The sequence below is a fragment of the Athene noctua genome, chromosome 2 (genome assembly GCF_965140245.1).
Source record: "Athene noctua chromosome 2, bAthNoc1.hap1.1, whole genome shotgun sequence".
NCBI classification, from domain to species: domain Eukaryota; kingdom Metazoa; phylum Chordata; class Aves; order Strigiformes; family Strigidae; genus Athene; species Athene noctua.
Window position 1 is genome coordinate 92,238,409 of NC_134038.1, and position 14,074 is coordinate 92,252,482.

A 14,074-nucleotide genomic window follows, 5' to 3' on the forward strand; every position below is an offset into this window, starting at 1 on the left:
TTTCTCATGAGGATCATGGCTTCGGGATTCCCTAACATTGCACATTTGTAGGTGATGTTTAGATTTTAAATTCCCTTTCCCTTCTTCTGAAAAAGCACTCTGTATGTTTCTCCTGGAGTTCTAGGAATAGTAATAAAAATAACTCTGTTTCTTCTCCTCTTGATCTCTTTTCCCTTGTTTCTTCATCCATCTAGTACTTTCCTCCACTCCTCTTTATTAGCAGAGAGGAGCTGTGGGGAAGAGTGAGTCCACTACTCTAGATTACAAATGCTCAGATAGGATGTAATCTAGTTCTTGAATCCAGGATCTCTGCAGAAGGATGTTGGAACTGACTGTATCAAAGGAAGGGGACAGATGGGGTTGGGGTTGCTTTGACAGCCTTCTCTGAATGTGACAATATAAATCCAAAATGAATCCATTGCAAATGGAATTTCCCTGTGCAGAACAGTGTAAAATAAAGGAGATTTGGATTGTTAAGAAGGCTATTTAGTTGCTTAATTGTTGCTTAGCTGTTTTCAGTTTTCTGTATAAATGATCCTATTCTTTGCTCGTGAATCAAGTCAAATGATAAATTTTTTTATTCTAGACTTTTGTGGCAAAGCACTGTCTAACTCTTATGTCTCCATTTCTTCAATTTTCTTCTGGAAAAGGTTTTCTTTGACAGTGTGTCAAAGCTTATTGAAGTTCTTGACATTAACTACTATATTAAATATAAAATATTGCATCCTAAAGTTGTCTCACTCTAGTTTATGTGACTGTTTTCTTTTGTCTGGGAATTTTACAGACATGTAAGGCAGCTGCAGTTGGAAACCTGCTGCTGTGTCTTGGAAGCCGACTGAAGTATCATTCTTTGTACGTGCTTTCAAACTGCTCTTTGGCTGAAGACAGCGTAGGGATTCTTCAAGTCTGATATGTCAGTGTGTGCTGATGAAAAACTGTTTTAACCGAGGTGTTTTATCTAATCGGTCCTGTTAAAGTGTTTGACTGTTCAAACTGGTCTGACATATCAGTGTAGAGCCAGGTTTCATTACAATCCTACTTAAAGGCAGTTTTTAGGCTATTTTGTTTTAAGACTGATGTTTTGGCCACAGACAAAGGGACCTATTTCTGTCTTCTGAGGTTTTGTTGATTTGTTATAAACTGAGTAGCAATAGCTGGGTACTTTACATCAGCAAAAGTAAACTCTCAAATGTGACAACACTTCTGAAGCAGAATAGCATATTGCCCAGTAGAGGGGACACAGTAACGAAGCACTCTTAATTTGTATAGACTGTATTTCTTCACCTTGTTTTTGTGGTTGACTTTGGGGAGTAGGGTACCTATAGGTACCTCAGTGATCAGTCTGGGCTCTAGGTGTACTAGCGTCTTGCTGGTTGCATACGCTCACTGCCACCTAAGCTGGTATTGTTTTTTTCAGTGTTAGGGAGGACATGATTTAGACAGTTAGTCTTGGGGTAAAATACTCTGTGAAGCAGAATGAAGGTGGCTTTAAGTGTTTCTTAGAAAAGGGAAGACCCTCCCTCCCAGTCCCCAACTTCGTGGATTGAACCAAGTCATGCACTTCATGCTGGTTCATTCCTACTCACATGTAAACCAGGAGTGGGTATGATTGGCAGCATGTGGCTTAAATAAAGCAAAATCTGTTAACCCTAACAAAAATTAAGATTTGTTGCTAAACACCTAGTTCCTCTAATATTCTTTTCTCGGTCTAGTGATTCCTGAATCTTGAAAGCTGTTTGTAGTGTAAACAGTAAACGATAGCTTTGATAATAAAGTTTATGTGCATAATGCAGTCTCCTATGGATAAAGGTTTAAATCGCTTACTAGAGTTTACTTAATATCATTTACTCCTTGACCTCATTAGGAAAAGATAGAAACTGTGCTGTCCTTACAAGCTGCAAACTCTTCCACACTTTGATCATTGTTCTGATTGCTGTTCTCATTGACAGCTGCTGTACGGGGAAAGAAAAGGAAGGGAAACATGAAACCTGGGAGCTGTGCGTGATACGGTATCACAGTGCAGGACAGTATGAATCTGCATTGTGTGCAATTACCAGACAGTAAATCAGCTGTGCTCTGCTAGTGCCAGAAACCGGTAGCTTTCACACTTGCTGCCTGTTTCCCACTCATTGTAAAGTGCTGCCCTATTACTTGATAGACCTGGAAAGGAAGCGCAGAGGAAGCGAGTGCCACTGCTGGTTCAAAATGTTCCAGGGCAACTGGAAAGTTTGAGCAATGGCCTGGGTGAGAAGAACAAGACCTTATTGACAGGGTTCAATCCTAGTCAAGTCTGTTTCCCATCAACTTCCTAAGTAATCACAGCCTTCTTTTTTCATCTTCTTTGCACTCTGAGTCTCCCACTTTCACGTCCTTTTTATTTTATATACTTATTTTAGTGGGCTGAGCAACCAAGGAGAATTTGGAAGTATTATTCCCTCTTATCCACCTGTGCTAAATCCTGGAGGAGTTACTAATGAAACTAGTAATGAAATCCCTGCCTTTGCCTCCATGTTTCTCCAGAGTTTCCACTGCACGTTCTTTGAATCTCTCCTTTTGATAGGGTCTTGTTCTTTTCATTTGATGTACCAAAATACATACTGTTCCAGTGATGACATAGCACATGTGTTCTGTCATGTTCCAGATCAACCAATGTTATAGATTGATGGCTGTTGGGTTATGGCACTGTGGAGTTATGTGAACACACATGTATACATGTAGTGGGAGAAGTATGTGAGCTGAGACTTTTCTTGGTTTTAAGCTCATGCTTTTAGAAAGAGAACCAAACAGATGTCTGTTTAGTTTTGCATTTAAATGTCTCTGGCCATGATCATGGCAGAGCAGATTCACGTAATAGAGTTTAAGCATGTAAGCATAGGTGGCATTTCGTGGTTTTATGGTCTTTCTGTAGCAAGTCAATTGACTCTGGAATACTCTTGCATATTAAAGGAGCAACCAGTTCAAAAAGTCAGTGAAAAGATGCAGACTCTTTGAGCATGGGTAATACTGTATTGGTTAGTGAGCATTCTTCTGCAGGGGTAAACTCACTGTGATGGTGCATACACAATTATAAGGATAATGCGACTTACTTTATTTGGTAATCCTGGCAATAGTGATGCCAGGAAAATCATCTGATTTCAGGAAAATATGCACTAATGTATGTTTTGAAGTATTTACTTTTTGGGAGTTAATAACTTAAGTTTGACAGAAATTTAAAATGAACTTAAAAAAACCCCACCAAACACCAAACCCCTAAAACAACCCAAATTCTCAACCCTCAATGATATATAAAATGTGAAAATGGCTTGTATTCTGTAGTATAAATGTAAGGTGTGTTCTAGGGATGTTTTTGAAAACTCATTTGGTCAGGCAGGCAAAATTATTGCTGTCTTCAGAAGGCTTATGGAAGGATTGCATGTGCAAGGGAGATGTGTGACAGTGCTACAGAGGCATGTCGTTTTGCAGAGCATGCCAATCTTGCACCAGTTTTTCTGGAATGTTTTTCCTTCCCTATCTCCAAAATAGTTCAGATTCAATAACTGTGGTTAGGATATTTTGGAAAGGCATCCCCAGGCACTTTATAATGGAACCTGGGAAGCAATTCAAGGGATGGGAGTTCTCAACCAGCATTTGTAAGCAAGTTATCTCTAAAATATACTGCTGCTTAATCTAAAATTAGCTGAAAAGCACCTACAGTATTTTTAAGTCAGTGTATAAATCTGAAGAAGTTAAAAGTACATGCTCGTTACCCAGTCAACTCACTGCATTTTTTTTCTTCCCTTTTTTAAGACCTTAACCAGTCCAAATCTCCCAGGCCCATTCAGTGTTTCTAACATTTTCCTATATCTTGCTCTTCCCAGGATGGATCGTACTTGGCTGAGTTCCTGCTGGAAAAAGGCTATGAGGTGAGTGACTCGGTGACTGGCTGTGGGCTGATGGAGTCATTTGGATGGTGCAGCTCCAGCTTCCTCTTCTTCTGTCCTTCTCTGTATGTTTTCCACTCCAGCCCTAGATAACAAATCAAAACTCTAGAGAGGAATGTGCAACATGGTCTGTAATCATGCCAGTTTATTGTACTATTTATCATCTCATGTCCACTGGTGGATTCCCTCTTCTCCTCAGGGTATAGCTGCTTTGCATGTTTCCCGCCAACTCAGATAAGCAGCGACCTGTGTGAGCCAAAACTGTAAGGAATTAGGGGATAATTTATGAGGCAATGTACCACATAAAGGAATAAGAATATCTTGTTTGTTCTCTTCCCTCTCTCTTCGCACTAAAGGCCCTTTAGTTTGACAGTTATGCTTCAACCATGAAAACCTTGTGTTTTGCTTTATCTGTTTAAAAAGAAAGGGGGGGGGGGAAACCCCACAACAAAAAAAAAGCGCAAAAGTATATTGTGGTAGTGTTACTTTCCACCCCTTCTCTTGGATTAATTGTATTCTTGCTTTACACATGATTTTCAGTTACCTTTTCCTTAACAGGGAGTCTGATTCCTTACTTCTTGCTGCATATTTTACCCTGCCAAAATAGGCTTTTTTGTGGCCCAGCAAAGCACATACTATTATGGTATGATCTGATGGTTTTGAACTTTTGTGGGCATATATGTGAGAATGTTTGCTTTCTCTGTCATGGAAGGTGCTTCCAAAATATATGATAATGGAAGGAAAGGGGTGGTCAAATTAATCTTCCAACAACTTACTGTTTTCTGGGGTTTTAGTAAATGTTAATGCTTGTTCTAATATTGACTTTTATTACTTCTGTTGTAATACATTTCATAGCTTAGTGAGAAGTCTTTTCTCAGACAGTCTGTGCTTTCCATGCTTTTGCATGTAATTAATTTTGCCTTGCTTGTTCCATCCTTTCTCCTGCTTTGATTGATCTGCTTATTGGTGGTGTTTTCTCAGTGTTTGAAATGGATTATTTTTACTAATTCTCCATTCCATTTTGGGAAGGGAGATGATATTGCAATTGCTTCATCTACTTAAAAGGCAAAAGTATATGCTCTCTGCTAGTCCTCAATGAAGTTGGGATTTGTGAACTGCAACTAAAATGAAATATAACCCTTTCCACAATATAAAGGTTATAATTGTGTAGAGTTTTTTTCTTCTGTTCCTCAGCTCTCCATCTATTTGTTGAAATTCTGTCCTGTGTTCCCAGTTAGAGACTTCTGGTGCTGAATAACTGAACACGAGTACATGTGATAACCGATTGCCTCCCTAAAATGGTTCATTTGACTTTTTAAAATTTCAATCTATTTAAAGATTGAGCCCTATTGAGAAAAATCCACTGATTTTGCATTCTTAACTAGATTAACCAGTTTGAACACATTTTGGCTTGTCACAAAGTTTACATTTCACTTATCCCATGCAGACAAAGGTACCTTTCATCAATTTTTTTTTACAGTAATATTGCTGTCATGGATTAAACATTTGGCAGGTTTTCTTTCTCTTGTATGTGCATACCAGAAAAAGGGGGGTGGGGAAAGAAAAGACAAAAAAAGCAAAGAAAAAAAAGCTGGGGTTTGCATGTTTTCTTGTTATCGCTAGATGCAACAGGCTCTCTGGATTTGTTTGAAACTTTTTGAAGTTCTCGGGTAATTGTGTTTAGCACATCTCATTGGCCAAATGTTGGTATCACATTCATTCAGCTTTCTGAAAGCTCTTGCAAGGACGATCTTTCATCAAGCTTTTTGCTGGCAAGATCTAACTTATTGGTCAATTGTTTGTGTGAGCTTGAATTTCAGCATGACTTCCTTCAGAGATAGATAATAGAGAGCTCAAGAAGTCTCTCATCAGGACTCTAAGCCAAAATATTTAATTTTGCTAGAAGAGTTGTAGAGCACAGTTAGCTTCCTTTAGAATAATTTGATGTTTTAAAACTGCAGTGTCTGATTTTTTTTTTAGGTTTTTTTTTTTTTACTCAGCAAAACAGATGTTCAGTTGAGTACTCCAAGCATTTCCAGCATCTTTTGCAAAAGTGAAGTTGTTATGGAAGTGTCTTTTTTTGAAAGTGTTTCTCTGTGAACCTTATTGTCCCTATAAATTATCCACACATTCTGTAAATAATTCTTTTGGTAGGGCTTTTAACTATGTAAGTTTGAAAGTTTATCTTCATAAATTCATCATTTGATGAAAATTTTTTTAGGGAGCCATGTTCCTCTGTTTCTTATTGATCCTCAAAATGCAAATATTTTAATCAGTTCTGGAAAGCTTAGCATTTGAATTGTAGAACAAGGTATGTTGTGAGCCTCTTGTGTGACTGGGCACACAAAAGATTTTGTGCAAGAAAACTGGTGTCATAAATTTGACTTGCATGTTGTAAAGATTAATCTATTCAGCTGCTATTAGAGATCTTTCCACCGAAATGTCATTCTTAAAGCATCAAACTGGTCTCACTCCATGGCTGTGCATACCTTTTTACTTAGTTAAGTTTCAGACAAGATTGAATAAAAAGTGTTTTCTGTGTCAATAACCATAGCTTGTGTTATGTGTAAAAGAAAAATCCCCAAACAAAACCAAAACAAAGCTCCAAACACTGCCTGTTCCTGCTGGTATATTCTTGCAGGTACAAGTTAACATGAAGTCAGAGAGTAAAGTGATGGCCCAACCCAACCAAGCGTAGGATGCATCAAACTGCAAGGAATCACTCTCAGAAATAAAGGGCCAGGAGAAGTGGAGGACAGTTGAGATGCTAAAGCTTGATTTTACTTGTGGAAGCACAACTTCTGCAGCCGGTAACCTAAGCTAACATGAATTCTGGCAGCAGGCACGGGGCTTTCTTGCATAAGGAGGAAACAGGATCACTGAACAATTTCTCTAATGTATTAGACACAAATGGGCTTTTCTTTAATGTTAGTCAGAACCAGTGGATTTTTTCACAGACTTATTTATTGTGGCTGGTTAAAGGAAATTCCCAATCTGAGTTTCAGCCTTCAGCTTGTCTGCGTGTCTCATAACCCACTGGAGAACACTGACTCATGAGGTCCACAAAACAGCACTGACTGTTCTGACTGTTCTTCCAACACCCCTGAAAGTGAATAACAGCTGTTTTCTAAAATATAGTTGGGCCTTGCAACTGCTGCCCCTTCTTTCCTCGGTCTTTATTTTTTTTTCCTCCCCTCATCTCTGCCCACTCTCTCCTTTCCTTATTCCCATCTCCTGCTGCTCACGCCCATCATTTCTGGCTCCAGGATGATTTCTCTGCAACCAGGGTGAAGTGGCTATCTTGGGATTCACATACTGCTTCTCCAACTCCAATAACATTGGCAAGACTCACTCACTAGGAGATGGGTTTCAAGGGCAATTCAGTGGGTTTTGTGTGGTGCTTGGGCTTCTAGTGGTGTCAGTAAGGGAGAAGGTGAAACCAGTCAAAGGTACTAAAATAAATATGATGACATCAGAGCTCATCTCCAAGTATTTTGTTGCAATTCGGATAACTGTCTGCCTTTAGGACTAGAGACAAGCTCTCATTACCTGATATAAGGGTTCGACCTATCATTGTGAAAAGAGCAATGATAATGATGAACACTTTCCTCTCAATGTTTACCACTTTTCCTTTTGTATTTTTCCTTGTTCAATCCCCAGGTGCATGGCATCGTTCGTCGGTCTAGTTCTTTTAATACAGGCCGGATTGAACATCTCTATAAGAACCCACAGGCTCACATTGAAGGAAGTAAGACTTTGGTTTTATATTTAAGGGTTTTCTTAGTCTGTGATGTGTGTGTTTGGAGAAAGGTCCATGGGAGCAGAAAGGGAATCCCACTTCCTCTGCCTAAATGTTATTAATGAGTAGTTATTTTTAAACTGTGCTTGACTTAGGCAAAAAACCTAAAAAACGTTGATAGCTAAGCTTCCCTTTTCTCTGCTTGTGTTAGCTAGCTGCTCTATCTCAGAAAGAAAAGCAATGATTTTTCTCTGAAAAAGTGACATAATGTACAGGTACTCTTGTGTATGTGTTACTAAGAGTGGAAAATGAGAGGGGCCCGAGAAGCCACTTTTTGTTGTGTAGAAATGCTGACACAGTTCATGCATAGCTAGTTGGTAGCAATTAGAAAATGACTTGGCCTGCAAAGAGCTACATGAGGTTGAAAGCACTGAAGTATCAGAATAGTAAAATGGGTTTTTTTGAGGCAGTTATCTTAAGCACTCAACTTCTCTTTCCTCATGAGCTTCTTAGTGCCTGATGGAGGTGAAGGTTTGGGGACAGCCTGTATGACAGCATGAATAAGACATGATCAATTCTTATTGATGACAGGAAGAATGAATCTTTGGATCTTCTGAATTTCTGCACCCAAGGAAACGATTACGTGTTTTTCCTGAAGGAAAGGCATTGCTCTTGGAAATTTGCTGACAATTTACTGTATTCTCTGTTATCGACGATAATTTGGAAAGCTGAAATTATTACCTTTAGTGTACACTTTGCAAAAATTGTTTGAGTATTTTATCTTAAAGAAGGTTAACTGGTTGCTTAAGGAGAAAAAGCTCAAATGTTGGATGGCTCCAGTTCAGCAGAAGGATTGAGCATTTTAACAAGCATATAGTTCTCTATGCTATGCATATTTTGTACAGTTGTACAGACTGACACTGTACTAAATAGTCTGATTGAAGGTATTGTTAACATGAAATATCTCCATTCCATAAATAAATTTCATGTCTCTTGAAGTCTGCTTTCCACCATGGTTAAACAGAGCTTTATTTTATCAAATTGTAATATATAATGCAACGTCTAGATTTTTACTTGATCTTTGCTTGTAATTTTAAAAAATATTTACTTTCTGACATGACTTCAGTGGTTTTTGCTGTGAATAGTTACTACTTACTGTACATTGCTCCTTAAATCGAGGGGTAAAATTGAATAAAATATCTTAATGAAGAGTACTGAAACCTGTGCTTCCATCAAGGACAATGTAAGAACTCTGTTTCCCATGACTTACATTCATGGCTCACAAGGTAAAACGAAGCAAAAGAAATCAAACAGGAACTTGTGTGTTGTGAAGATCATCTTGTGAATATGAAAAGTGATTTGAGAAGACAGTGTAGATCTTGATAAATATGCATATGAACGTTTAAGGAAAGTTAGAAGAAAACACAAAGAAAGTAGATCTTAAATGTTTTTCCCCACTTCTTATCTCATTTTCCTTTAACTGAGGAATGCAGCCATATGAATGGGAGGAGGAGGAGGAATTGGACTTGGAATCTCAGGAAAGGCTGCTCCATGGAAACTGTTTGGAAACAATGGGTTTCCAGGCAGTACTGGAGGAAGCAAAGAAGCAATAGTGGTTTATGTGAGCAAACCCTAATTTTGTCTTTGCCCTATGTGTTGTTCCCATGAGGAATTGATTACACGTTGCAAGATGATGATCTTCATAGGCAGTGAACCTCCTTATAAAAAAAAAAAAAAAAAGAGAACAAGAAAGAAAACAAAGTGTTTCCTGAAGCAAGCCTCCAGCTATTGCTTGCTAAGGAGGTTTTTAGATTGGGTAATATTACTAAAACCCAAAGGTTTTGACATTTGATCTGTGTTTATAAATCTTTGCACCAAATAAACCCCATTTCTTGTAAGTCTTTCCACTTAGCCTATTACTCTTGAAAGACCTCTTTTTCATGGGTCAGAAAATGAACAAAGCCTTATGCCTGGCTCCCCTTCAAAAATGCCATTTGGACAAGCAGTTTTGAAGACTTTGACAGTAGACTAAAATGGGTATTCCCTTTTGAGAGCTTTAAATTTAAGGTACTTGTGGGAGGATATGTCTGCTTGTCTTAGCACAGCTGATGGCCCACCTTCCCCTGGGAAGCTCTGAAACTGCTCTCTGGCCTGAGCATGGTGGCAAAACTGGATGTCTTTGTAGGAAGAGGGAGCCTGGCTGTGGCACCTCTTTCCTGCTGAGCTGCTGCTTAGGCTGGAGAGAAACCAGTTGCTCTTTCAGACCCTGAGGATCTTACAAAGTTGCTGCTGCTTCCTGAGCCCCTTCTTGTAACAGTGTGCTCTGCTCCATCCTCTCCGAAAGGCTGGCTCAGCTGACAGGGAGATTTTGTTTAATTCCCAGACAAAATAAGAAGAGGAAGAAGAGGGTCCACTGTTGCCTAAAGGAAGTTTTCTGGTACAGAACAAGTAGTACATTTGATTTTCTCCCTGCTCCCACCAGCCTACAGGGTTGTCCTGAAAAAGGTGGCAACTGCCATCAAAGAAAATGGTTAGATGGTACTTGCTATTGGTTGCTATTTAGTGTTCCAAGAAAAATGCAGCAGTTATGATGGTCTGGTCACCAGCAGCTTTGAGGATTGCAGGTTAACATCCATATCCAAATAGTTTTATCCTGTAACCGTTTGGGATCTTGTGCATGCTGTGGTCCACAGGCAGAACTGGTTTCATGTGTTGAATTTCATTTGGGAAGCAGGACTATTGTATTCCATACAAGTGGAAAGGTGGTAATGTTTCAGCACAGCCTGTATAGAACTGGTGGTAGGAATGAAGGCAGCCCATGGATAATTGATGTGCATGCACGAAAAGGGTCATAACCTGCTTGCCAGCCCTCATTTAATCAGTTATATCTCTTTAAAAAAAAAAAAAAAAAAATTCAATTACCATTCCTGTATGTGTTGGCCACAGCTTCAACTGGGTCTTGAAGTCTCTTCAGAACTATCCCTTCTTTCAAGTAATGGGGATGGATGTAAAAGCAGATTTCAAGAATATACTGTGACTTGCTGGGCTGTATTACTTTATCAACCTGAAGGGCCTCAAGTACCTGTTAAATAGGAATGTTCAAAGCTGAACACCAGAGAACTGTGTGATCTGCTTCTTCCTTGCTGTCTTAAACTGATAAAAAACCCCAAACCAACAGCTTAAATAAAACCAAAGTTTATTATATCTCTATGGCATTTTAAAAAAATGTACTGTGGATTCATATGGTAGTCTCTTGTAATAAACCTTGTATTTCTTGGCTTCAGGATAAAAAAAAGAAAAAAAATCAAATTGATTATATCTGTAGATGATACAACCCCAAAAAAGTGGTGACCATTGTCAAACGCGAAGACAGCTAAACTGTACTGAAATAGGATTTTCTTCTTTTTCCTAGAGATAAACATAAATTTATTAAGGTCAAAAACTTCAAATAAAAATCTATATAAATGTAGCAAGTAAATATAAACAACAAATTAATCAATAGTTATAACAGGATTTTTCTTTTTGTTGAATAGGTATGTGAATAGCAGTGTGGTGGTGTTTGGCTTTTTTGATGGTTGGTTTTTTTTTTAATTAAGAGGAAAATGAGACCTGTTCCATCAGAATGAATTTCACTTATGGAATAATTTCTTGACAGGTCAGGGTCTGAAACCAAGAGCAAGTTGATAAGCCATCGCAGCCTGCTCTTTTAATTTTGACAGGAGCTGGTCTTAGGCTCTTACCTACTTTTTCACCCAAAAATTAGAAAATAACGCAGTTGGGAAAGGATAAATAACAGCTGTATGACTGATGTATCTAACCACATTTGAGATTTAGGTGTGTAACATCATGAGGCATGTTTCACTGACAGTTACATTGTCCTCTGAAATTCCTTTCCAGTGTTGTATCTGTAATTTTTAAATGGAAGAGCAATAGTAATAAATACAGTGGGTTGTACTGTAATGTTACCCAGATGTTCATCTTGTAGGTACCTTAGGCATTTTTGTTGTGTTGTGAAATTATTTGCAGTGAGGAACTTAAAACACATGCAACACTTTGGGAGGGAGGAGAAAGCTATTGATGGTATGCTTAAAAAGTTATTAAAAACCTTTGTGAGTGAAAGATTGGAAGTCTAAAGTAAAATAATGAGAGTTTTGTGGCTGAAATTCTGTATATGACATTAATCAAATTTATACAACCTGGGTTAATGAAGAGTAAACTACTAAACAAATTATATAAATGTTGCTAGGTAAATCAGATTATTGAAAAGAGAATCTGAAATGGTCTTCCATACTCCTTCAGGGAAATATATTTTTGCGCTTAAAGCTGGAGGAAAAAACCCAAGCAAAACCTTGTTCAGCCAGTGATCTCTTAACTTTTTTCAATAAATATTTACTTGGATATTAAACCTGGAATAGGATTTGGACCAAGAATGCCATATAGTTCTGGGACTAAAGTGTATTAACTCTGTGTTCTTAAACTCTGAAGACATGAAACTGCACTATGGTGATCTCACGGACAGCACTTGCCTGGTGAAGATCATTAATGAAGTCAAACCCACTGAGATATACAACCTGGGAGCTCAGAGCCATGTCAAGGTGAGTAGCTTCTAGCACTGAGAATTGTCTGTGTGTGGTGGTGGTGGTATACTGCTTTGGTTATTTTAAACTGCAACATTTATAGCTGCTTTAACAACTGCTAACTTGGACAAACACTGCCTTATATCAAGATAGTTGTGTTTGTGGTGCTGAATTACTGCATGAGTCTTGCTTCTGAATATATATTAAGATGTCAGGATGAGATTAAATTGTCATTATCAACAAAATACCTAAGCTTAAAAGTCTGATTTTTCTATCACGTGAAACAGCTTCTGCTGTACAGTTTGCTGCTGATCAGTTCTAGTGGAGAAGTTATGCAGTGTTGTTAGGCCAAACAGTGCTTACAACCACATTGTTTCATTTGCATTAAAAATCAATACCTGTATCTGAGTGTGTCACTTCTAGAAAGGCTTCACCTATGCCAGTTTTTGTGCAAGTGGTATACTTTGAAAGATTGACCCACAAATAGAGAAAACAGCTTTACTGTTACTTGCAGTTTTATAATATTTCTGGGATTTTGGTTGGAAAAATCAAGTTATAGGAACTGAAATAAAAAGGAGCTGTTGAAGATGAGTAACTTGGCCTTGGTGAGTACTGCTGCATCATAAGGGAAGAACATGAATAGTAGAGAGGATAACTTTAATTTGCGTTTTACATAACGTTAAGCTACGTTGCTGTATCATGGAAAAGCTTAGTTTAGTAACAGGTGTCCTCTGTTTTCTTGCAAAAAACTCATTCATACTTCACGGCGTGATTATAAATTGTCCAAGTAGCAAATTGTCATTAAAATAAATTGTGTGTCAGTCATATGTTCTGTCCTTATTGTGTGCAATGTGAAAGTATTCTTGAGTGGTAAAATTCCCTGGCCCTTCTCTTGAGATGAGAACTGAAGGAGCATTTAAGCCTCATGAAAATCAGTTTGGCTTTAGTTTTGTAAGTCAGCCTTCCTACGAAAAGCAATATGTTGTTCCTATTTCCATGTAAGCCTTGAAACCCAGCAAGATGAAATTATGTTGAAAGACTGCAGTTATTCACAGGACAAACAGCAGAATAGAGATGAAATGAGAATAATTTTGCTTTTAAATTGCTTGCATGATTGAATTATTCAGTTTGCTCAGTGTTAAACAGGAGTCTGGTTTGGTTTACTAGCTCAGGGTACAGCATTCTAAGAACAAGGCTACATGAGTCCAAGGGCAGCTTTGAGTCCAGAAGGCAATTTAACCTGCTTTACACAATGAAACCTGAGCCAGCAAATCTTTCTGGGTATTTGCAGTCCACAGCTAGGTGTTCCAGCATTTCTTTTCTTGAACTAGTTCATTGGATAACAATCTTCATGGAAATTACTTGTGTCCCTTAGGTGATGTTAGCACGGTATTAATGTTCTAGTCCCAAACTATCTCCATGTGGTTGCTGCAGCTGCCAACATCTCAAATCACAGCACTGGGAGGGCATGAAGGGGTGGTGGTGGTGATGCTGCTACAGGTTCTTACATGACACTGCCATGGGCTCTGAGAAGGTTTATTCCTCAAGCATCTCACTGCATGAACACTTGATCTGGTGCAGATCTGGCATCAAGTCTTGACTTTTAAGAGATCTAATGTGCCTCGGAGGACAATGAGGAGGCATCAGAATGGCTCTCTTAGAAGCTAGCCTGAATGCATCAGGCCAATATGTAGACAATGTTAGAAGTCCTACTGGAAGTCTAGATCAGACTTTTTCAGGATGTGCTTATGCTTCCTAGCATCTCAAGTAATACTTCTGTTGTTGCAGTTGAGGAGAGAACCCCAAGTCTGTTGATTGAGATGACTGAGGGACTTGAC

At 38.5% G+C, this 14,074-nt stretch overlaps 1 protein-coding gene across 2 annotated transcripts in view; it reads left to right on the plus strand.

Annotated features, from left to right (window-relative positions):
* GMDS (GDP-mannose 4,6-dehydratase) overlaps window positions 1-14,074 on the plus strand; it is a 422,743-nt gene that overhangs the window by 63,999 nt on the left and 344,670 nt on the right. For both annotated transcript variants that reach the window (XM_074899592.1, XM_074899591.1), the window contains exons 2-4: window positions 3,858-3,902; window positions 7,581-7,668; window positions 12,145-12,254. In XM_074899592.1, coding sequence (XP_074755693.1) covers window positions 3,858-3,902; window positions 7,581-7,668; window positions 12,145-12,254 — 243 coding nt within the window. The remainder of the gene's footprint in view (window positions 1-3,857; window positions 3,903-7,580; window positions 7,669-12,144; window positions 12,255-14,074) is intronic.